At 43.9% G+C, this 26,110-nt stretch overlaps 1 protein-coding gene across 1 annotated transcript in view; it reads left to right on the forward strand.

Moving 5' to 3' along the window:
- LOC126355598 (ATP-dependent translocase ABCB1-like) overlaps positions 1-26,110 on the forward strand; it is a 97,494-nt gene that overhangs the window by 48,139 nt on the left and 23,245 nt on the right. Inside the window, exons 9-13 of the mRNA XM_050005961.1 lie at positions 1,218-1,425; positions 8,106-8,365; positions 16,192-16,296; positions 17,142-17,303; positions 23,521-23,724. Of these exons, the coding sequence (XP_049861918.1) occupies positions 1,218-1,425; positions 8,106-8,365; positions 16,192-16,296; positions 17,142-17,303; positions 23,521-23,724 (939 nt within the window). The remainder of the gene's footprint in view (positions 1-1,217; positions 1,426-8,105; positions 8,366-16,191; positions 16,297-17,141; positions 17,304-23,520; positions 23,725-26,110) is intronic.

Consider the following 26,110-nt stretch of genomic DNA (forward strand, 5'->3'; position numbering starts at 1 on the left):
AAGAGGTCCTGCAAGAACGGGACCAACGACAACTGAAGAGAATCGTTCAATGTGAGAGAAGTGCAACCCTTCCGCAAATTGCTGCAGATTTCAATACTGGGCCATCAAGAAATGTCAGCGTGGGAACCATTCAACGAAACATCACCGATATGGGCTTTCGGAGCCGAAGGCCCACTCATGAACCCTTGACGACTGCACGACACAAAGCTTTACGGCACGCCTGGCCCCGTCGACTCCGACACTGGACTGTTGATGACTGGAAACATATTGCCTGGTCGGACGAGTTTCGTTTCAAATTGTATCGAGCATCCCGGCGGGGTCAGGGATTTCCTCTGCCTCGGGATGACTGGGTTTGTGTGATGTCCTTAGGTTAGTTAGGTTTAAGCAGTTCTAAGTTCTAGGGTACTGATGACCATAGATGTTAAGTCCCATAGTGCTCAGAGCCATTTTGTATCGAGCAGATGGATGTGTACGGGTTCGGAGACAACATCATGAATCCATGGAGCGTGCACGTCAGCAAGGGACTGTTCAAGATGGTGGAGGCACTGTATTGGTGTAGGGCGTGTGCAGTTGTAGTCAAATGGGACTTCTGATACGTCTAGATACGACTGTGACAAGTGAAACGTACGTAAGCATCCTCTCTGATCGCCTGCATCCTTTCTGGTCCATTGTGCATTCATACGGACATGAGAAATTTCAGCAGGACCGTGCAGCACCTCACACGTCCGGAATTGCTACAGAATGGTTCTAGGAATACTCTTCTGAGTTTGAACAATTCAGCCGGCCACCAAACTCCCCAGACCTGAACATTATTGAGCAAATCTGGGATGCCTTGCAACGTGCTGTTCAGAAAAGATCTCCACCCCCGCCCCCCCTCGGACTGTTACGGATTTATAGTGTCCATTCCATCTAGCACTACTTCATTAGTCGAATCCATGCCACGTCGTGTTACGGCACTTCAGCGTGCTCGCGGGGGCACTAAACGAAGATAGGCAGGTGTACTAATTTCTTTGGCTCTTCGGTGTAAAATGTAAGTTGTTCCGATGTTTTAGAATATAAATAAAAACGGTTTATTAAAACTTCTCCTTCTGCATATAACAAGTATAATCCCCTGCTCGTTTCGTTTCGAATGTTTAGGCTAGTGTCAGATTCCTCTGTCCTACTTCCACTTGGCCAGTTTCCTTTGCCACCTAACACAGCTCTTGTGTCGCTGGCAGGCCAGTGTTGGTCAGACGACGGTTATCGTGGCTCACCGGCTGTCGACCATCCGCAACGCGGACAAGATCGTGGTGATTCACGAGGGCCGCGTCGTGGAAGAAGGTCCGCACGACCAGCTGATGCAGCGGCGAGGCCACTACTTTGATCTGGTCACCAGGCAGACGACAGAGGGCGCCATAGAGGCAGCGCCCCACACCGAGGAAAAAGGTGGGTGCCACTCACGTGTCCACATAACAGCATACGTGGGCAAGTCAATATATGAAGGCAGTTATTTTCTACTCTAGAAGTTGGTATTGCTTTTAAATTTTTTTGGTCCCACTATGTTTGCCCCCTTACCTGTCCCTTTCGCGAAGGGCGCGTGGGAACAACGATTGGTGGTTAGCTTCAGTAGGGCTCCAATTTCTCCGAATTCTTCGCCGTGGTCATGGGGTGAGACGTATATGACAAGACGTACATTGTTACCTGCCTCTTCTCGGAGCATAAGGCTTTGAAATTTTAACAAAAGACCTCTCCGCTATGCACTACGCCTCTGGTGTAGCGTTTGGCTGTTTAATTTGCTGGTCATCTTCACAACGCTCTTGTGGCGTTACGATCCCGTGACGAAACACGTCGCTCTTCGTTGGATCTTATCTCCTCCATTAACCCAACCTGGAGAGGGATCCCAGACTGTGGGCAAAACTCAACAATCGGTCGAACAAGTGTTCTGCAAATCACGTATTTCGTGAATGAGCAACTTCTTTTGACTTTTTAGTAATGACTCTCAGATTAGCATGTGTTTTTCCTATAATTTTCTTTATATGATGTATAATACTTGTAAGAGCAGTTGAACGGAATGGACAGTGTCTTGAAAGGAGGATATAAGATGAACATCAACAAACGCAAAACGAGGATAATGGAATGTAGTCGAATTAACTCAGGTGATGCTCAGGGAATTAGATTAGGAAATGAGACACTTAAAGTAGTAAAGGAGTTTTGCTATTTGGGGAGCAAAATAACTGATGATGGTCGAAGTAGAGAGGATATAAAATGTAGACTGGCAATGGCAAGGAAAGCGTTTCTGAATAAGAGGAACTTATTAACGTCGAGTATAGATTTAAATGTCAGGAAGTCGATTCTGAAAGTATTTGTATGGAGTGTAGTCATCTATGGAAGCGAAACATGGACGATACATAGTTTGGACAAGAAGAGAATAGAAGCTTTTGAAATGTGGTGCTACAGAAGAATGCTGAAGATTAGATGGGTAGATTACATAAGTAATGAGGAGGGACTGAATAGTATTGGGGAAAAGAGGAGTTTGTGGCACAACTTGACCAGAAGAAGGGATCGGTTGGTAGGACATGTTCTGAGTCATCAAGGGATCACCAATTTAGTATTGGAGGGCAGCGTGGAGGGTAAAAATCCTAGAGGGAGACCAAGAGATAAATACACTAAGCAGGTTGAGAAGGATGTAGGTTGCAGTAGGTACTGGGAGATGAAGAAGCTTGCACAGGATAGAGTAGCATGGAGAGCTGCATCAAACCAGTCTCAGGACTGAAGACCACAACGACAACAACAATCATTCCACATTATGTCGTCCAGGATGTTTAATCCTCTACACTAAACGGTAAATTCTGTACCGTTTCCAACGCATGGTCACCTATTTATGCGTGATATGCTACATTTATTTCCTCTCCGGGTCCTACTGAAATTCACTACAGTGACCTGGTGCTGTTACCTTCTAATGGACAAATGAGTCATTTGCGAAAAATCTCATGGACTTTCCGAAGTTTAGCACCGTCGTCACATTTCCTTGGAGATCTCTTAACATTACCTATTCCTTTCTTGATAGTTTTCCTTTAAGGGGTCCCAGAGAGCTGTATGTTTTCCTTGCTAAAACTGCAAGTTTTATGATGAAATTTTTGTATGTTGTTAAACAGCCTTTATTCAGTATTTAAAAATGTTTTGGGACCAATGGACTGTAATATGAAAAATTAATATTTTTTAATTTGTATACTAATTCTTCTTCTTATTTCGAATAACCCATTTGGAGGGTACGATGAATCAACTTTGGCTACTCTTCATTGTATTAGATTTCCTCAGTTTCCAAATTTCCTTCATCCTTTTAGAGAGTCCACTTTCGTCTAGTTATTTTCTTTCTCTCCTGAAATTCTGCCTTTTGAACTGCCTTTCTGAAATGTGTTCTGTTTTCTATTGTGTCTATTGTAACTCCAGCATTTTCAATGTCCTTTTCAGTCTGTATGAACCATGCTGGCTTGGATTTGTAGCTATTGAGTAATGTGAATATCCGCTTGGTTAGTTGTTGTTATCCATTCTGAATATATGTCCAAAAAACTGTAGTCTCCTCTTCCTCATTACATCAGTTAGTTTCTCCGTTTTCAGATATAGCTCTCTGTTTGGTCTTAACCTGTATTCAGCATTATCGTTTCTTTTAGCTCCCAGTATTTTCCTTAAAATTCTTCTTTCGACCTTCTCTAGTTTCTCAAGATCTCCATTTCTTGTTAGTTTAAGTGTTTCTGCCACATAGAGAGCTTCATGTCTGGCCACTGTTTGGTAGTGTCTTAATTTCCTGTTCCAGGACAAGGATTTTTTATTATAAACGTTTTTGGTCATATGAAACACTCTTTCCATTTTGTGCACTCTAGTTTCTATAGCTATCTTTTCTTTGGCATTATGTGTAATCCACTCTCCTAGGTATTTAAAGGAATCTGTTTTGTGTATTGTGTTGTTATCAACTGCAATATTTTGAGGAGCATCACAGATGTTTGTCATAAACTTTGTTTTTTCATAGGATATTTGTAGTCCTACTTTGGCTGCTTGTTTTTGTAGTTCTCTTATTTGTTCTTGGGCATTGTCTAGTGAATCCGTAATCAATGCCATGTCATCTGCGAATACTAATATTTTAACTAAAAATATAACATAGAATACCTCATAAATTTTTTTCTGTAACATGAAATTCAGGAGAAAAATTTTAAGATAGTAAACTTACATATTACAACAGAATGTGAAACGAGCCCTGTATGTATTATGGTTTTAAAGAAAATGGTACTTATAAATTAAAAATTGTAAATTTGAGAAACGAAGCTTTAAAATCTGTTACCTGTTTAGAACATCCCAGCTGCATAGGGTGGATTGTCAGGGCCATCAATCTTACTTAACAGTTTGTTATGTTTTTTCTGGCGAAGTTTGTTCCCGTAAGCAATTTGTACCCTTGAAGCATTTCTTATTGTTTCAGAGTCTTTCGCAGCCATGAATCGTATTGTAAAACATCCTGGTTATAGTTCTAGTCTCTTCAGAACTTCACTCTTAATCATATTTCCTTTACTTTAAGAAGCTACTGCATCATAGACTCCAAAATGTAAGTACTAATTTCAACAAAACATTATACACACTCTCATTGCAATTTTGTGTTTTTCCAGGTAGACATTTCTCCAATAACGTTTCATTTGACATTTCTCTAAATGTTCTCTTAATTTCTTCCGTAGTGGGTGCAGGTAAATTTTGTTTGTGGTTATAGATTTCTTCTGCATTTTTCACACCATGACAATGGACTAGGTGGACATTGCAGATGCCCTGATAGAATTAAAAATAAACATTATGGAAGTTGTCAAGCTAATTATAATGGAAGCAGTGGTGGTATAGGAGTTGAAGGGGTAAAGAAAATTTTTGAAAAGTCTATCTCATAGTACAACGCTAGATACGTCAGTTTGCTAGTTGATATTGACTGCAGAAGTTTCAAAACAACTGAAGAATTGAAACCCTATGGTAATGATATTCAAGTAAAAAAGCTGGAACGTATTGGCCACATTCAGAAGAGACTGGGGTCAAGACTGAAGCAGCCCAGAGCAAAATTAGGAAGAAAGCAACTTGCTGATGGAAAGCCTATTGGAGGTAGGAACAGGTTGACAGATGATGTCATAGGCATGTTGGAGAGATATTATTAGCTTGGTATAAGGAAAAATAATCTATAAGTGATATTAGAAAGGCAATTTGGGCATTATTTTTTCATACTCTGTTGACAGACGCAAAACCTGTTCACAATGTCCAGAACATTACACAACATTCGATAGTCTACTATAATGTTCCACAATGATCTAGAATGTACTCGGATGTTCCCGAACATTCTGGAATCTTCCCGAATTTTACGGACTATTCCCGAACATTCCGAAACATCCCGGAACATTGTGGAACATTCCGGAACGTTCTAGAATGTTGTGGAATGTTTTCGTATACTCTCGAATGTTCTGAAATGTTCTCGAATACTCTCGAATATTCTAGAAATTTCTAGAGGGCAAACCTTCCCAGCCCTTGTATCTTCAAAGGCACCCCTTCCAGTTTTTAAACGAGAGCCTTCTTCACAGATGGGGGATTGGCGGCTACTATACCAAATAACTCCATTGATCGTACAGGGACTTGTTTCTGAGTATTAGGGTGACGCACATTTAACACTTGCTTTTATAATATATATTGATTAAGTAGCTTATCGTAATACTGGCTAGTGCGAAAAATGTTCCAATACAACCTTAGGAAAAAAAATGATAATTTCGATAAATCTTACGCGCCCTGTCTCACCTTACTTCTTATAACACGCTTCTGCAGTCCATTAACTCTGCCAGTAAGTTGGGTATTACGAAAAAAAGTTTTCTGTAGCCCATTAATACATGGACATATGTAAAATGAATTAGTTTCTTCCTTTGAAAAAGTCGGTTTGGGTGTTAAGCCAAGTCATTATGAAACACTACAGCGGTGCACTTCAGAGGTGACCAACAGCTAGATTCTGGTGATGATCTTCCGTTACAGATAACCTGCTTCTGTTGCTCGCTTACCGTAAGTGGTAGGCCTCAGCAACCGAGAAGGCAAGCTGCTGCACCGCGCGCGGTTAATATAATATACCAGAGTGGCCACAACATACGGCATCTGTTGAGATCCTCGAAGGACTCCGCAGAGACACTCCACGCTGCAGGCATGTACGAACTTTGACGTGGATGCGGCGAAGCCTACGTTGGTGAAACAGGTAGACCGATTAGCACTCGCTTGTCGGAGCATGAACGCGCTAAAGAGGCAACACAATAAATCAGCTACAGCTGAAGGCCACCAGGTCTGTGACCGATGTATATTAATTTTCAAGAATCTCACGTGGCTGCTAATTAGCCAAGGATGCGGCATTGGGATGTTGAAGAAGCTATCGAAATAACTGAGCGCATTAACTGCATAAACAGGATCGATGGCTGTATGGATTTTAAATTGTGGGGTGCTTAACAGTGTAGCCATCAGCGCCCTTTCTCAAGACTTTGGGACTCATGTATGAGTAGTTACTGAGAGGATCGAAATTTATGTTACAGAACAACTGCAACGTGCAGATATTTACTGAATAATGTCGTTTTCCTTTAATAACAAAAAATGGATAGTGAACACCAGAAGGTCCGCCGTTCCGCGGTACGATGCACATCAATTCAACAAAGTGGAGTTTTCTTCGCTACACTTTCAGCCAAGTCAGGGAAAGTTGAAAGTACGAAACCCGAAAGTATGAAACCTTATCCAATACAGGGTGAGTCATTTAACATTACCACTGGAAACACCCCCCCCCCCCCCCCCAAACCGCAACAAACACTGATAACCAATTCCACGGACCGAAACTGAGGATAGGAGCTGGTGGAATTGGTTATTACAAACCACTGACAAGGGAACCTTACCATCGCACCCCCCCCCCCCCCCCCCCCAGATTTAGTTATAAGTTGGCACAGTGAATATACCTTGAAAAACTGAACACAGATCAATCGAGAAAACAGGAAGAAGTTGTGTTGAACTATGAAAAAAGTAAGCAAAATATACAAACTGAGTAGTCCATGTGCAAGGTAGGCAACATCAAGGAGATAATGAGCTCCGGAGCGCCGTGGTCCCGTGGTTAGCGTGACCGGCTGCGTAGTGAGAGTTCCTTGGTTCAAGTCTTCCCTCGAGTGAAATGTTTACTTTCTTCATTTTCGCAAAGTTATGATCTCTCCGTTCGTTCATTGATGTCTCTGTTCACTGTGATAAGTTTAGTGTCTGTGTTTTGCGACCGCACCGCAAAACCGTGCGATTAGTAGACGAAAGAGCGTGCCTCTACAATGGGAGCCGAAAACATTTGATCGCAAGGTCATAGGTCAACCGATTCCTCCACAGAAAAACACGTCTGATATATTTATACGACACTGGTGACGGCATGTGCGTCACATGAGAGGAATATGTTGTCGACCCACCTAACTTGTACACTTGGCGAATGGGTAAAAAGATTCTTCTACCTTGCCCGATTTAGCTTTTCTTGTGGATGTGATAATCACTCCCAAAAAAGTGATGAAACAGAAGAGTTTGTCACATAAACTACAGCAAATGTATGCAATAGTTTCACAGTCGCACAGTTTTCACTGTGTTCTGCCATAACATATGTTTTTAACGTTTTCAAATTTTTCCGTGTGTTTCGATGTTTGTTTACGTGTAGCGTCCCCATACTACGGCGCAGTTGCCTCACATGGAACGCACGGACGGATAGATAATAATTGTCTGAAAATAATAAATTAAACTTTTCACTGGAGGGAAGACTTGAAGCAAGGACTTCTCGTTTGGCAGCTGCTCACGCTAACCACGGGACCACGACGCTCCTAAGCTCACAGTGTCCTTGATGTTGCGTATCTTCCGCTTCGACTACTCAGTTTGAATATTTTGCTTATTTTTCATAGCTCCACCCAACTTCTTCCTGTTTTCTCGATTGATCTGTGTTCAGTTTTTCAAGGCCTATCGACTGTGCCAACTTGTAACTATATCTGAGGGGGGTGCGATGGGGAGGTTCCGTCCTTGTAAGTGTACAGATTGTCGTCTGAGGTAAGTTTCTGCTACGTTGCCGTTGCTTTCAGGCGCGGGGCTGCAGAAACTGGACAGGCTCGTAAGCGTGCGCAGTGACCACTCGGCTGTGGAAGAGGAGGAGGAGCTGACGGAGGGCCAGCGGCACCTGGCGGAGCGCTACGAGGAGCCGCCCGTGCAGACGGCGACGATGCTGCAGATCCTGCGCGTTAACAGGCCGGAGTGGCCGCTGCTGGCAGTGGCCACGCTGGCCGCCGTCCTCAACGGCTGCGCCATGCCCGTCTACTCCGTGCTCTTCGGCAGCGTGCTCGGGGTGAGTACACCGCAGAGCAAAACCTACGCGACACTCCCGTCTAACGCAGACGCACATAACGGAGGGTTGTACCCTCTGCAGTGGGCGAAGTTCTAACGCTACTGAGGCGCTTCTCCTTCTTACATGATGTTTGGTGTGGAGTTACATGGTGGTTTGGTGTTTGCTTGACTTTTGTGCTTATATATATACAGGGTGTTTCAAAAATGACCGGTATATTTCAAACGGCAATAAAAACTAAGCAGCGATAGAAATACACTGTTTGTTGCAATATGCTTGGGACAACAGTAAATTTTCAGGAGGACAAACTTTCGAAATTACAGTAGTTACAATTTTCAACAACAGATGGCGCAAGTGATGTGAAAGATATAGAAGACAACGCAGTCTGTGGGTGCGCCATTCTGTACGTCGTCTTTCTGCTGTAAGCGTGTGCTGTTCACAACGTGCAAGTGTGCTGTGGACAACATGGTTTATTCCTTAGAACAGAGGATTTTTCTGGTGTTGGAATTCCACCGCCTAGAACACAGTGTTGTTGCAACAAGACGAAGTTTTCAACGAAGGTTTAATGTAACCAAAGGATTGAAAAGCGATACAATAAAGGATCTGTTTGAAAAATTTCAACGGACTGGGAACGTGACGGATGAACGTGCTGGAAAGGTAGGGCGACCGCGTACGGCAACCACAGAGGACAACGCGCAGCTAGTGCAGCAGGTGATCCAACAGCGGCCTCGGGTTTCCGTTCGCCGTGTTGCAGCTGCGGTCCAAATGACGCCAACGTCCACGTATCGTCTCATGCGCCAGAGTTTACACCTCTATCCATACAAAATTGAAACGCGGCAACCCCTCAGCGCCGCTACCATTGCTGCACGAGAGACATTCGCTAACGATATAGTGCACAGGATTGATGACGGTGATATGCTTGTGGGCAGCATTTGGTTTACTGACGAAGTTTATTTTTACCTGGACGGCTTCGTCAATAAACGGAACTGGCGCATATGGGGAACCGAAAAGCCCCACGTTGCAGTCCCATCGTCCCTGCATCCTCAAAAAGTACTGGTCAGGGCCGCTATTTCTTCCAAAGGCATCATTGGCCCATTTTTCAGATCCGAAACGATTACTGCATCACGCTATCTGGACATTCTTTGTGAATTTGTGGCGGTACAAACTGCCTTAGACGACACTGCGAACACCTCGTGGTTTATGCAAGATGGTGCCCGGCCACATCGCACGGCCGACGTCTTTAATTTCCTGAATGAATATTTCGATGATCGTGTGATTGCTTTGGGCTATCCGAAACATAAAGGAGGCGGCGTGGATTAGCCTCCCTATTCGCCAGACATGAACCCCTGTGACTTCTTTCTGTGGGGACACTTGAAAGACCAGGTGTACCGCCAGAATCCAGAAGCAATTGAATAGCTGAAGCAGTACATCTCATCTGCATGTGAAGCCTTTCCGCCAGACACGTTGTCAAAGGTTTCGGGTAATTTCATTCAGAGACTACGCCATATTATTGCTACGCATGGTGGATATGTGGAAAATATCGTACTATAGAGTTTCCCAGACCGCAGCGCCATCTGTTGTTGACAATTGTAACTACTGTAATTTCGAAAGTTTGTCTGCCTGAAAATGTACTGTTGTCCCAAGCACATTGCAACAATCGGTGTATTTCTATCGCTGCTCGTTTAGTTTGTATTGCCGTTTCAAATATACCGGTCATTTTTGAAACACCGTATATATATATTAAAAGTTGAAAGGATAGTTAGAGCGATAGTTAGAGGTTTGCGCGGATAAGAAAGGTGCAATCCGCATCGGCACCGCATCCACAAGTTCCTTATCCGCACCGCATATATTTAAGTTTTGAATGAGTAATTAATGGTAACGGACAGTAGTACTTAGAGTTATCGTATGGAATGACATAGTTATTGTTAGGGTGCCATTTCCGCGACAACTTAACTACTTTTTATATATACTAAGACGGTATCTGTTCATTCGGACATGTCCGAAAGAAGAGATACCATCGGTGACCATGCAGCTCGTTAGAATGAAATTACAATGAAATGAACACCCTTAGTTGCTTACAGGCGTTGACATACGCCAACGGGGACAGATGAAAATGTGAGCCCCGACCGGGACTCGAACCCGGGATCTCCTGCTTGCATGGCAGAGGCTCAATCCATCTGATGGTAGACAGTGGGCAGGTTTGCCACCCAGAGAACACTTCACAGACCACACAAAAGACACGGTCGCGGGAACGGAATAGGCGCAGGTCTCTTGGGTACAGCTACGTCGGTCGTAGCCAGGGGCTGAGGACAACAGACATCCGCTTTACCCGGGTCCTGCAAGATTCCAAGAATGTCAACAGACTTGAAGTTTTCAACTAACATTGCAACATACGTACTGGGCAGATGCCTTGTTCATTACCCGCAGATGACCCGCGGATATCCGCGCCGGTCGCGATTTTATCCGCCAAGTAACAAACACCGCGGATATCCGCATCCGCGCAAACCTCTAGCGATAGTGGAAGAGGTAGGAAAAACGAACGGCCCAATTGAATGGCCTTTTTTTAAAAAAAAAAAAAAAATGACAGGTCAGCAGGACAGTACAAGGGACAGTAGAAGTGTTGCGAGGAAAGCGAACGGCCCATTGGCTAGCCGGGAATCACAGCTAAGTGACAAATTAAAGGAGAGGAGGAGGAACAGTATGAGCCAGAGGTCTCCAAACTACGGCCCGCGAGAGCCGGCAAACCGGCCCGCGTTAGCTGGCCGTACATCCCCGGTATCCGGCCCGCCAAATATTTGAGGTGGTACCTATACTGCCTTCTTTCTGTGGGGTACGTTAACGGAGAGCGTGTACCGTGATGTGTCTGCAGCCTCAGAGGATATGAAACATTATACCAGATGTACTACGCCGCCTAAGTCATTCATTACGGGGAAGATTGCCAATGTGCGCAGCAAATAATGGGCACCACTTTGAACATTTATTGGCCTGCAATGTCGGGACACGCTCTTTTACATTCTGTAACTGAAAACGGAAAGCTAATTTGGAAATTTAACTACATTCCCATGGTAATGTACAGTTTCTTCTAAGAAATCAGTGCTGTACAGTCATCTTCAGGCAGAAATACTTACAAAAATGTTAGCATGTGGACGTAACGTGCTTTTCATGACTCTTCTGTATCTACGGTACATCACTGTTCTTTTTGTACCGCTAATTAATTCGGTTCTCTCCGATACACACGGTTGAACTGCTGAGGAGTTACTCAAGCGTCAACTTTACGTTACAAATTACTCTGGATGTAATTAACATTTTATAATGTAAGAAAGGGCATTGATTAAGTTTTTTTTTCTATTTTCAGTTGAGCTAAAAATAATAACAGGTTTCCATTTAAAGAAATATAAGTATGTGTTGAAAGTCAAACTTCCGTGCATTTCTCATTGGTTTGTATTAACCAGTTACATCAGCCTCTCTCCTCACTTCCGGTCTGCGGAATTGGTTATTCAGTTTTTGTTGTGGTTTGCGAGGTATTTTCAGTGGTTATGTTAGATGACTCACCCTGTACAACACCTACATTATTATAAGGAATGTAGTGCTTACATTATTTAACTCACCAAATAAGCCATCACACTAAGACAAACAACACAGTCGAGATAATAAAAACATCAGTACTCTCAAAATGAGGAAAGTAAATCGAAACACCTTCTGCAACTGTCATTATATGTGATCCTCAAATCGCAGGAATCCTCAACACATTCAATTTTGAAGAAACGTAATCACATTTACAAAAAGATTTGGGTATTTGAAAGTCGAATGAGTGTAAGAATGGGCGATCATTGGACTTGAAACAAAATTTTTACGTGTCAAGGAAAATGCCCACATAATAACAGACAACAACGCAAATATGTGCTTCTGACGGATGAAGTACTTGTTTATATTCTCTTGCTTTCGGCGGAGTAAGCTGCAAATATATACATATTCGAAAGTATTTCTTAATATTAGGTTGTAGCTGATGTCACTGGATCAGTGTGGTACGGCTGTATTTGACGATAATTCGTGTCTCTTGGTAATTTACTAACGCGAGGAGCAGAAAAATGTAGCAACTATTTCATTAATTAAGTAGAAAATAATTAAAAACAAACATTATGCGTCCTACGCAAACGACTGACTGATTTAGCACCGCTTGGAGCGCTAGTGCTGCTCTAGTTGTGAAATAGCAACAACTTTCGCACCGGAGAATGTTGTGACTGCTTCTATTAGACCACGGCAGAGCACTGCGTCCGCGTGGCGAAGCCGACAAATCAGAAGTCGTTCCCCACTATTCGCTATCCGCGCGGTTCGTTCTCACTGCTCTTTGCGCTGGCGAGTACTCGCCGACTGCTACTCAAAATGCGTGTGACCCCCACTACGCGGCTAAGAAGAGTTGGCGGTTGGCTTTTTCACTGTGTAGCGAGAGGCGTACGGGCAGTTCCACTTAATTTCGAACCGCAGCAAACCTTGCATTTCTGTGAGGGCTCCGTTTTCTGTCATCTAAAGTAGACGGTAGGTTAATGTATTCTGCAAACTAGCAGCTATCATAAACAAGCACTATCGGGTTTTTTAACGGTCATACCTACCTTAATTTAATTTAATCGTGTGATTCCAAGAAACAGTTCAGAAACTTATGAAAGTAAAATTCTCAAATCAGGTTCAGAATGTGGGCAATATTTTATAGTTTATGGTGGCATCCATGAGATATTTTTGAAACTTGACTTTAATGTTAATTTACATTTTTTTCATATTTTTTTTTTAAAAAAAATACTATTTTAAATCGATTAAAAAATATGCCATGTTGTTCAGCATTTGGTTTAAAATCAGTCTTACTAAAATTTCCCGTGGTGTCTTCAATAGAGAGCTGTAGAAAAAAAAAAAAAAACAGAAATCCAGATACGTGTGAGCAGGATTTACGCACTGAGAGTTCTGCACAAATTTAATTAGGTGTACAGATAGTTTATACATCCTGGGAATTGCGAATAGCCACGATTTTACCCATTATCGATATCGATAATTGCAAGATATCAAAATATCTGACATAAATATCTGTAGCTATTGCTTGCATTGACTTGGAAGCTTAAAGACTGTACACCACAAATAGACCGTAGACCATAGCATGTGAAATAAATTTCAACTTCATACGTTCACATGGTTCAAATGGCTCTTGAGCACTAAGGGACGTAATTTCTGAGGTCATCAGTCGCCTAGAACGTAGAACTAATTAAACCTAACTAACCTAAGGACATCAGACACATCCATGCCCGAGGCAGGATTCGAGCCTGCGACCATAGCGGTCGCTCGGTTCCAGACTGTAGTGCCTAGAACCGCACGGCCACTCCAGCCGGCACAATAATTTAGAAGCACAACAAAGGCATCCATGTCCGAAAGAACAGGCGCGTCATATATATATATATATATATATATATATATATATATATATATATATATATATATATATATATATATAAATTAAAATTAAGGCGAGGCCAGTGTAGATGCATACCAAGCACGAAATCTTATGGGAATCGTCGAAATGCCGCAAGTAATGAGGAAAATGGGCAAGGGCGCTACATCAGTAGTGTGCGGATTATCTGAGATTCTGGGTCCGACGGGAGGTGTGCTAGGGTAGTCCGTGCAGTTGCAATGACCGCCGTGTCTGGAGGCTTATTCGTCAGAGCATCTGCCTATAGAACAGGAGACCCGGATTCGCATTCCGGTCCGGCACAAAATTTCGACGTTTCTCATTGATTTCAATCAATGCCCACTCGCAGTCAGTGTCTGTAATTCCTTTGTGCCCTGAAGGCATGCCGGCCGCGGTGGTCTCGCGGTTCTAGGCGCGCAGTCCGGAACCGTGCGACAGCTACGGTCGCAGGTTCGAATCCTGCCTCGGGCATGGATGTGTGTGATGTCCTTAGGTTAGTTAGGTTTAAGTAGTTCTAAGTTCTAGGGGACTGATGACCACAGTAGTTGAGTCCCATAGTGCTCAGAGCCATTTGAACCATTTGAACCCTGAAGGCATTACTTTCAAGAAAAACCACGTATGTTAAAGACAGCTTGCTTTAGCCGTACACACTATTTTGCAGGCAGTAGATGCTGGCTAATCGGTAGATTCAGCCTTCAACATTTTCAAAAGACATTAGACGCTGCATCACATCATCGCCTTCTAAACCAGACACGATCATACGGAAGTAATAGAACTCATTACGCTATATGATCTACAGATGCGAAAGTAACGTTGGATAAACCCCGAGGCAGCATGAGAGACTTCTAATGTTCTCATTGTTAATGCACACAAAGAATAAACTAGCACTTCACCAGCGACTGGGCAGCGCAGCTGCATGGCGGCTTGCAGTCAGCAGAGTCCAGCGCGTTGCTGTCGCGGCTGGAGTCCTAGGTTACTCTTTATGTTTTACTCTCTCTTTTAATACACAACGATAAAACTAATATCGCAGTAGACTAAATTGTGCCGCTGTATTGAATATGCACTAAAATTCCGTTGTGAAATTCATTTTGTTTGTTGCGGGAAATAAACCGACACCTTCCGTCAAGAATGGTCGTAACAGGAAACACGTGATGAACGGTATCTGTTTGGGATGACTGCAGCTATCCGCTGCAAAAACGAAGTTGCAAATATCTAGCGAAACACCAGAGAAAATGAAGCTGAAGACTCTTTGGAGTGACGCCCTGTATTTATAACATACTATCATCAGCTGAAAGACCGATCATTATTTGATTACAGTCATTTTTCAGTTTTAAACATGCCGTTGATTCTCACCAAACGCATATTAGTTGCGACCTAGGAATTACACAGCCAAACAGTTGCAAATAACTGTATGGTACATTGACCTAGCTTTCGACACACCTAAGGATATGCACATCAGAATTAAATTGCTAGAAACCCTTTAAAATAATAAACAAAAAATTAAGTATGACGAAAAGTATACCAAGATAACAACTATCATTAGGTTAGTTAGGTTTAAGTAGTTCTAAGTTCTAGGGGACTGATCTGAGAAGTTAAGTCCCATAGTGTTCAGAGCCATTTGGTTCATACTGCTGCCACGAAAACACTACAAGTTGAGCCATCTATTGGGCGCGGACAGTGACATGTGCCCATTTGAAACATTATAAAATTGAAATAAATACAGTTAATTTTAAAAAAACAAAATGAAAAGCAAACCAGCTCAATGTATTTTTGAAAATACACAAGATTGAAGAAGATTAAATATGACTAAGAGCCATCTATTATGCTTTACAGAACTTACTATTACGTAAGGAACAGAATAATATAGAAAAATTATACAAACAGCTGTACAATGCAGAAACTATTTGCATGAAGATAACTTTAGTGGCACACATCTATGAGATTCGAATAAAATGATGTTTCGGGATCAGAGGCAGGAAAGTACAGAAAAAGAATAGAGGAATCAAAGTTCCACGAGCAGTGTATTAAAACCATCAAAAAAATTTTGTTACGTACTTGTAACTGTTCATTTTCTGCGATATTCTGCTTCGGTTTTAGCTTTTTGCACTAAACAGTATTATTCAGCCTTTTTAAGGCTGTATACTTTTATTTCTTCTTGTTCTTGGAAGCATTTGTGATATATATTTGATGAGTATTTAGAAAAAGCTGTTTCCAGTGACTGTTGAGTAATAAGGGATTTTTCCCTTTTTACCTGCCTCTACTGTATTTCAACTTCGGTAACATTTATTTCCTGTAGTTTTGTACCTGTTATTTCGATCACACTCATTAATACTTTACAGTTTGCACTAAAGTGTGAGCTCATAACTTTTTTGTTTGCCAGGCCCTCGGGACTACCGATCCTGTGGAAATCCGTAACAACAGCAACATATATTGTGTGATGTTTGTCATCCTCGGAGTCGTCACTGGGCTATCCTCTTTTATACAGGTTGGTATTCACGCTTTTAACAAAGTCATCATAGCAAAATAAAAACTCTGATTATAAAGATTCTGGAGGTTTTTAATGCTTTTCTCTGTAGAAGATACTGCTACACCTTGGAAACCACCTGAATTTTACGAACACACTAAGAACTGCTGTAAGCGTTTCCATACTGTATCAGATTAGGGCAAAATTTCCATTTGGTATCTTTCAAAAACGAACGAATGCTTGGATTGATAGTTTCCGTGAAGTAACAATGTTAAATGAAGATACAAATTTTAAGATTTGTATTTTTTTGTACAACCCTCTGGAATAATTTGATTGTTGCTGATGACACCTGCCCTGGTAACGAGCAATGTAACAAATAGCAGTTAAGGTGGAGAACGACGTTACGGTAGTAACAGCTGAAGTGTGTGCCTGGTTTTTAGGTCACGTTAAAACTAATATTGTTCAAATTCAGAGATGTAACGTTATACAGAGGAATTTTATTTTTACAATAGAGGCTGACACAGCACCTTCATCACTTTTACAAAGGTGGTCACTACAGAGAACCAAAAACCAGAGTATCACATCGAAGTGTGTATCTTCTGAAGCGTTTTCCTCTATGTGTCAGAAAATGTGACTCATTCCTTCTCAGAAGGCCTTAGTAGTAGCCCACTAGAGATAGATTTTTATGAGTAGATGAGACTTGGGCTGCACATGACGTAGGAGACTACTTCTTGCCGTATAAATTACTCTTAGCGAGTCATTTTCACTTCTGTGGTGGAAATAGATAGCAAGTAAGAGATATACGCTGTTAGGTAGGCTACTATGCAGTGCACCATAAAGCAAACACTGTATGTTTCGAACTTCAGAGCTACCTGTACGGCATCGCTGGCGAGAAACTGACGTTGCGCTTTCGAGAATTGATGTTCGATGCGATGCTGCGCCAGGAGGTGGCGTGGTTCGACGACAAGAACAACAGCACTGGGGCGTTGTGCGCCAGGCTGTCCGGAGATGCAGCAAAGATACAGGGGGTAAGTACGTAGGTGTTGCTGAAATACGTGCTATTATAAATTAACGATGAGACGTAACGTCCCATCATTAATGTTGAATATAATTTTCCCTTGTAGTAGTGCTAGATGACAAGCTAATCTGTTGGATCATAATGAAAAAAAAAAAAAAACTGCTGACTGCTTTATTTACGCTGTGCCGGGTGGGCAAATGTTCGGCCCGCTACTGCTTTCCATCCGGCCCACGGAAGAAATACGTGGGAGAGAGATGTTTCCGCCGACGATTGACTCATCTCGGGTTTACGACTCATTTCGCACACCAGTTTTGCTTACTCCACGGTTGGACAACCCAGTCTGAGTGCGAAGTTACGGCGTACATGCTCGTGTGCGTGCAGAGTGTGGAGGGAACAGCTTGCTCTGTACAAGGGCGCGGGTAGAAGTATTTTCACCTCTGGATCAGTGCTGACAACAATTGCACGTCATTTACTGTATGCTGCCTGTGCTACACAATGATGGATCGCAGAAGTTGGTAGTAGGCGAGAATGGCACGAAAATTACCGACTGCTAGCGAAATATGCCGATTTGAACAACAAAAACAACAGGGGCTATAACTTGGTGAACGAATCTAGTTATCCATTGTCGATTCAAGCGTAAAGTTTTGTTCCAGTTATTTCTTAATTCGTGCAAGTGTTTCCTAGTCTCTTTACTCAGTTTATTCCCAAAATATCTGGCATTAAGACGAGAAATGCAGATGGTGGATATTATCAACTCCAGGACGAATGCCGAACACTGCTACTGTTGAAACTGGAGGTAATTTATAATGAGTTAGCTGCTACCATTTACTTTTATAGGCGTTTAATTTTCCATGCTCACATTTTAGGATGCCTGTCACCACATCTTCATGTGTTTACATTTATGAATATATCTTGAATATTGTTTTTTTTTCCTGACAGTGTTGCAGAATTTTACAACGGATATTTCTGAGGCAGCCATTGTGAAACGCCGAGAGTAAGAAAACAACGTTCAGTATGAGTAAATAAATGTAAACCTATGTAGGTAGGTAGACGTAAAGCGAATGACCTCTGAAAAACGCGTGTTTTGAGGCTTGATTTGTTTACTTGGCGTGTCGAGAAACGGGTCCCATTGATATTTATTTACCCCATAAATATTGTCACGAACGCTTTAGTTTTCACTTTATGCGATAAGACCATCGCTGTCGCGTCACGTGACAAAGCAGTCCACGATCTTAATTAGGTATGTGAATCAGGCTCGCGGGCCACCATAGGTTGCCCAAGGCTGGTATACACCGTAACAAAATTAATAAGTTCTTACAACAATGGGTACATTCGTATATAAGCGCTAGTCATAAAATTTTAATCATCATCTCGAAAGCATCAAGCCACTCCCATGAAATGTGATGGTGTTAATTTTCTCTACAAACTGCCTCTTCAGTGCGACATTTTTTTTTTTTTTCCAGCAATGGATGACTGAGACGCCGGCTGTAGAAACCTGCATTTTGGCTCTTCAGGAAAGTACAACCTCCAAAATCAATTTGCCGTCATTATGGATAGGCCTGCCACGTACCGATTTCTTCATCTGGGGAAACAAGAAGTCAGTGGCTGCCATGTCAGGAGAATACGTGGGAGGGAGACGAAATCTTATAGCCCAAAGAAGGAGCTAGCAGGGGTAATGCGTTGTCTTGGCGCATACGGATCCCTTCGAAGGTTTGCCTGACAGGCTTCAGTAAACACGTTTCGGAGATCCCGGTAGCGTGCTTCCTTACGGTTGGTTCCATACGAGCATAATCTACCAGCCTTACACCTTGACAATCCAACAAAAGATTCAGTGTCGCCTTTGCCTGGTGATGGTTGGATCTTGGCCCTTGTCGGTGGTGGTGGAGTCGCATGTTTCGACTGTTTACTTTGTTCCTTTATAGTGACGCATCCGGCACTCGCCCGTGGGGAATAGGCACCTGAGGAAGTAACTTGCAGTAACCTGTGGTAGTTGCATCTTTTCCGCCGCTGCCTCGATTCAGCGGTCGATTTTAGTCTGTGTGAATAGTTATGACTTTTATTAACTTCAAAATGTCGTGCAAGATGTTTAAAACTGATCCACGACCGAATTTCACCTTTGCCGCTACCACCTCGATTGATACAAGAGCTCCTTCGAGCGCCAGGACCTCCGCTTCCCTTGCTACTCCCTATTCTTCACTTCATTCTCCGTCATTCGGGATTGTTGGAACACACTGGAAGTGCCTGCCGCACCTAGAAATTGTCATACATCGGAGCGTCGTTATTGTATATTTCCATCAACTTGGTAAGGATTATTGGAGCAATGTTCCCGTTTAAAATCAGAAAGCGAATTACCGTACCACATTCCACTCTGTGAATAGGCTGCGCCATTTTTTTGTCTCCCCTAGTGGCGCGGTGATCTGATTGCGAACCAGGACTGCATACTTGTAACTGCAAACAAACTAATAGTGAAGTAGGTAACTATATTTTTTCCACGTAATAACTAAAACTTTACCCCTTATAAAATGGTTTTCGCAATTCGTAGAGAAATTACAAAATTAATGATTTGGTGAAACAGTATTCGATGTCTGAGTTACAGATCCGACAGAGGTTTACAATCGAATGTGAGGCAAACTGCCCCAATGTTCAAAAGGGAATGCAGGGAACCGTTACACTGGCGAAAAGTCAGGGATATGGTTATCGGATTTGAAAAAGTGCCGTGTATCATGCCTGAATGTTGCAGTTACTGTAGAGGCGGCGTGCGGTAGACATGGTATCTGAATAGTCTTTTACAGAGATGTATGTCGTGATGACGGCAGCACGTCACGAGTTGAGCGACTTTGAACGTGAGGTGAAATTCGGAGTAGGACCTATATAGATCATGGCATGTAGTAGATTACATAAGAGCTAAGATTTCCGAGGTACACTGTGACTAGGGTGGTCCCTGTATGCCGTATGTGGCGAACGAGGGTCTGTTGTGATGCAGATGGTCACAGTGTTCAATTTGGGACGTCTGGAACCAAGACTGTGTGATGCCAAAAGCACCTCATAGGCCCCAGAAGCCGATGATCGACATAACATCCTGCGCCTCCCCACGGCTTATGGCTACTCAATTTCTATCTGATAGAACACGCAGTTACCATGACGTCACCGCGAGAGTCATCGTGAGAGTATTTGAGGAATGTGTGCGTGTAATTTGGAGGGATGTGCTGGAATATGTTTTATGGAAGGTGGAGAGAAACGATGGAATGACCCAAAAAATGCTTACGGGGCATGCAGGACACTTATTCAGTGTGGGTGAGTAGCGAGGATACTTTGGTAACGTGGTAAACGACTTGTGCTGGAGAGTAGAGATGGGTCGTTCGCAAACTAACGGGTCCAAAGGAACGGTTCACCAAGATGAACCGAACGAGTGAGGAACGAATTCTAAGGAATGGTCTTTCATAGTTCACTTCGGTCGCCGCTTTCTACTTATAGTTCCCGGGACCGGCAAACGGTCGGTCTCGTTCGTTCCCGCAACGCCACGTCGGCCGGCCTCGTTCCAGCCTCGGTCCCGTTCCCGTCTGTCTCGGTCTCGGTCTCACTCGGCCGGACTCGTCCATTTTCGCGTGGCCACTCGTCTCCGTTCGTCGCAGTTCCACTGCCGACTGCTCACAGTTCAGTATCGATGTATTGTCCGTTTCGTTTGCTTCACACGCCCATTCTAGATCAGTTTCACACCTTTTTTGAACTCTGAACTTCTGGTTCATTTCCTATTCTATTCAGCGCCCACTGCCGGTAATTAAAATGTATTTTATAATGACGTAAATGGCATAAAAATTACGTGGTATGTAATACATACATCTTTTCAGGTAACAAAACGGCTTATCAGCTTACTTCACTCTTTCAAAAAACAGCAGAAGAAATACTTGTAAAAAGGCCAGATTTTTGTTATCACACATGCAAAAGACATCGGCACGGCATACACGATTGGCCATTTTCCGTCTTTTTTTGATCCAAGATAAAATAGCATGTTCATTGTTATGGAAGGAAGACCGACTTGCAACCGAATGAAGCCCGCGGTTCGTAATCGAGTGTATGGTGTCACATTTCGTAAAGGGAATATGATAACTCCTACAAAATTATTTCAGTGGTACAGGGTGGCGCACGAAAAAACGGCCCCGAGTACTATACTGCTCACTGCCGCTTACCAGTCGCCATCCGTTGTTTCGAAGTTGTTATCTTTTCGGCTCGTAGCAGTCAACAATTCGTGGATAATTGGGGAGCAGTCTGTACTCGGAGCCGGTTTTTCGTGCAGCACCTAGTATTATTTCACTGTGATCAGCCACATAACGCTACAGTTGGCTAAACGAGATGCTTTGCAGAATTATGAAAATTACAAGTGTGTGGGAATTCTCTTTCGAATAAAAACTCTGTACTCGAGGGTGGAGGTAAGTGCAACCTCTTGGCGCCTTGCAGCTTCAGTCACCTATGATAGTAATTTTCAATTTTTTAAAGAATCATATACAAAGCACAATGAACGGTGAACGAGCAAAAATGAACGGTTCCCAAAAAAGAGCGATGACCAGTAAACTACACTACTGCCATTAAATTAGCTACAACACGAAGATGACGTGCTGCAGAAGCGAAATTTAACCGTCAGGAAGAAGATGCTGTGATATGCAAATGATTAGCTTTTCAGAGCATTCACACAATGTTGGCGCCTATGGCGACACCTACAACGTGCTGACATGAGGAAAGTTTCCAACCGATTTCTCATAGACAAACAGCAGTTGACCGGCGTTGCCTGGTGAAAAGTTGTTGTGATGCCTCGCGTAAGGAAGAGAAATGGGTACTATCACGTTTCCAACTTTTATAATGGTCGGATTGTAGCCTATCGCGATCGCTGTTTATCGCATCGCGACATTGCTGTTCGAGTTGGTAGAGATCCAGTGACTGTTAGCAGAATATGGAATCCGTGGGTTCAGGAGGATAATACAGAACGCCGTGTTGGTTCCCAACGGCCTCGTATCCCTAGCAGTCGAGATGAAAGACTTCTTATCGGCATGGCTGTAGCGGATCGTGCAGCCACGTCTCGATCCCTGAGCCAAAAGATGGGGACGTTTGCAACACAACAACCTTCTACACGAACAGTTCGACGATGTTTGCAGCAGCATGAACTACGAACTTCGAGAATATGGCTGCGGTTACCCTTGACGCTGCATCATAGACAGGACGGCCAACGAAGGTGTACTCAACGATGAACCTGGATGCACGAATGGCAAAACGTCATTTTTGCGGGTGAATCCAGGTTCTGTTCACAGCATCATGATGGTCGCATCTTTTTTTGGCGACATCGCGATGAACGCACATTGGAGGTGTGTATTCCTCATTGCCATACTGGCATATCACCTGGCGTGATGGTATGGGATGCCATTGGTTACACGTCTCGGTCACCCCTTGTTCGCATTGACGGCACTTTGAACAGTGGACGTTACATTTTGCACGTGTTACAAACCATGGCTCTGTCCTTCATTCGATCCCTGCGAAACACTACATTTCAGCACGATAATGCACGACCGCATGTTGCAGGTCCAGTACGGGCCTTTCTGAATACAGAAAAGTGTTCGGATACTGCCCTGGCAAGCAGTTTCTCCAGATCTCTCACCAACTGAAAGCGTCTGGTCAATGATGGCGGAGCAACTGACTCGTCACAATACGCCAGTCACTACACTTGATGAACTGTGGCATCGTGCTGAAGCTGCATGGGCAGCTGTACCTGTACACGTCATCCAAGCTCTGTTTGACTCAATGCCCAGGCGTATCAAGGCCTTTATTACTGCCAGAGGTGTGTGTTCTGGGTATTGATTTCTCAGGATCTATGCACCCAAACTGCGTGAAAATTTAATCAGATGTCACTTCTAGTATAATATATTTGTCCAGTGAATACCCATTTCTTCTTGGTGTAGCAATTTTAATGGCCAGTAGTGTAGTTTCCAAGGGTGAACGACTTTGCCCATCTCTACGGGAGAGGTTAGCAGATATTGAATGGAAGGTGGAGATCATTACATGCAGGAGGAATTTGTAGAATTTTGATGTCACAGATCTTCGGGGACATTAGGTATTGCAATTATGGTTACGTTTAGCATTCCACAGCTGCGGATGGCGATAGAGGGATACATTCTATTATTATGAGTTACGTGTGTGATACGAGGAAGGCGACCCTAGAGCCGCAATGCCTTGTTCCGCAGGCGACGGGCCAGCGCATCGGCACGGTGACGCAGTCTCTGGGCACGCTGGTGCTGGCGCTGGTGTTCGCCATGTACTACGAGTGGCGCGTCGGGCTGCTGGTGCTGGCCTTCGTGCCGCCGCTGTTCGCCGCCTTCTACGTGCAGGGCCTGCTGGTGCGCGGCGAGATCCTGAGCACGTCCAGCTCTCTGGAGAAGGCCACCAAGGTGAGGAAGCGGAGCTGCAACTTCAATACGAGACGTGGTTAGCACACTGGTGTCGCATTTGGGAGGACGATGCCGGCCGGAGTGGCCGAGCGGTTGTAGCCGCTACAGTCTGGAACCGCGCGACCGAATCCTGCCTCGGGCATGGATGTGTGTGATGTCCTTAGGTTAGTTAGGTTTAAGTAGTTCTAAGTTCAAGGGAACTGATGACCTCAGATGTTAAGTCCCATAGTGCTCAGAGCCATTTGGGACGACGGTGGTTCAGATCCCTGTCGGCCATCAAGATTTATCTTTTGCGTGGTTTCTCTAAATCGCTTAAGGAAAATGTCGGGATGGCTCCCCAGTCTTCCCTACCCCAGCGTCTTGCTCGATCTCTAAACGTTCTCGTTATCCATGGACTGTTAAATTATAAATATATCTACACTCCTGGAAATTGAAATAAGAACACCGTCAATTCATTGTCCCAGGAAGGGGAACCTTTATTGACACATTCCTGGGGTCAGATACATCACATGATCACACTGACAGAACCACAGGCACATAGACACAGGCAACAGAGCATGCACAATGTCGGCACTAGTACAGTGTATATCCACCTTTCGCAGCAATGCAGGCTGCTATTCTCCCATGGAGACGATCGTAGAGATGCTGGATGTAGTCTTGTGGAACGGCTTGCCATGCCATTTCCACCTGGCGCCTCAGTTGGACCAGCGTTCGTGCTGGACGTGCAGACCGCGTGAGACGACGCTTCATCCAGTCCCAAACATGCTCAATGGGGGGACAGATCCGGAGATCTTGCTGGCCAGGGTAGTTGACTTACACCTTCTAGAGCACGTTGGGTGGCACGGGATACATGCGGACGTGCATTGTCCTGTTGGAACAGTAAGTTCCCTTGCCGGTCTAGGAATGGTAGAACGATGGGTTCGATGACGGTTTGGATGTACCGTGCACTATTCAGTGTCCCATCGACGATCACCAGAGGTGTACGGCCAGTGTAGGAGATCGCTCCCCACACCATGATGCCGGGTGTTGGCCCTGTGTGCCTCGGTCGTATGCAGTCCTGATTGTGGCGCTCACCTGCACGGCGCCAAACACGTATACGACCATCATTGGCACCAAGGCACAAGCGACTCTCATCGCTGAAGACGACACGTCTCCATTCGTCCCTCCATTCACGCCTGTCGCGACACCACTGTCCCATAAATGTTCTATGGGGTTCATGTGGGCAATCTGGGTGGCCAGATGATTTGCTCGAATTGTCCAGTACGTTCTTCAAACCAATTACGAACAACTGTGGCCCGGTGACATGGCGCATTGTCGTCCGTATAAATATCTTTATTTTTTGGAACGTGAAGACCATGAATGGTTCAAATGGTTGAAATGGCACTGAGGACTATGGGACTTAACATGTGAGGCGATCAGTTCAAGTGGCTCTGAGCACTATCGGACTTAACTTCTGCGGTCATCAGTCCCCTAGAGCTTAGAACTACTTAATTCTAACTAACCTAAGGACATCACACGCATCCATGCCAGAGGTAGGATTCGAACCTGCGACGGTAGCAGTCGCGCGGTTCCGGACTGGCCCGAGCGGCTCTAGGTGCTTCAGTCCGGAACCGCGCGACTGCTACGGTCGCAGTTTCGAATCCTGCTTCTGGCATGGCTGCGTGTGATGTTCTTAGCTTAGTTAGGATTAAGTAGTAGTTGGTTGGTTGTTTTTGGGGAAGGAGACCAGACAGCGAGGCCATCGGTCTCATCGGATTAGGGAAGGAAATCGGCCGTGCCCTTCCAAAGGAACCACCCCGGCATTTGCCTGAAACGATTTAGGGAAATCACTGAAAACCTAAATCAGGGTGGCTGGAGACGGGATTGAACCGTCGTCCTCCCATGACAGAACTCTTCCATCCTCAGACTTCAAGCAGAATGTAATAATTCCAATTCCAAAGAAAGAGTCGCTGAAAGGTCTGAAAATTACCACACTAAAAGTTTAATAAGTCATGGCTGCAAAATATTAACACGAGCTCGAAGCGGAAGAACGGAAAAACTGGTAGAAGCCGCCCACGGGAAAGATCAGTTTGGATTTTGGAGAAATGTAGGGAAATGCGAAGCGATATTGCCCCTGCGACTTATTTTAGAGAGTAGATTAATACAAGCCAAACCTGCGTTTGTAGGATTTGTAGGCTTGGAGAAAGCTTTTGACAATGTTGACCAGGATTTTCTCTTTGAAATTATGAATGTAGCAGGCGTAAAATACAGTGATAGAAACGCTATTTACAACTGGTACAGAAAGCTCACGGCAGTTATAAGAGTCGAGGGTCATGATGGGGAAGCTCTCAGTCCACAGGCGTTATTGGATGCGCTTATTGTCCGAGACCGGAGCCGCTACAATCAA

Source organism: Schistocerca gregaria, chromosome 3 (genome assembly GCF_023897955.1).
Source record: "Schistocerca gregaria isolate iqSchGreg1 chromosome 3, iqSchGreg1.2, whole genome shotgun sequence".
Lineage (NCBI taxonomy): Eukaryota > Metazoa > Arthropoda > Insecta > Orthoptera > Acrididae > Schistocerca > Schistocerca gregaria.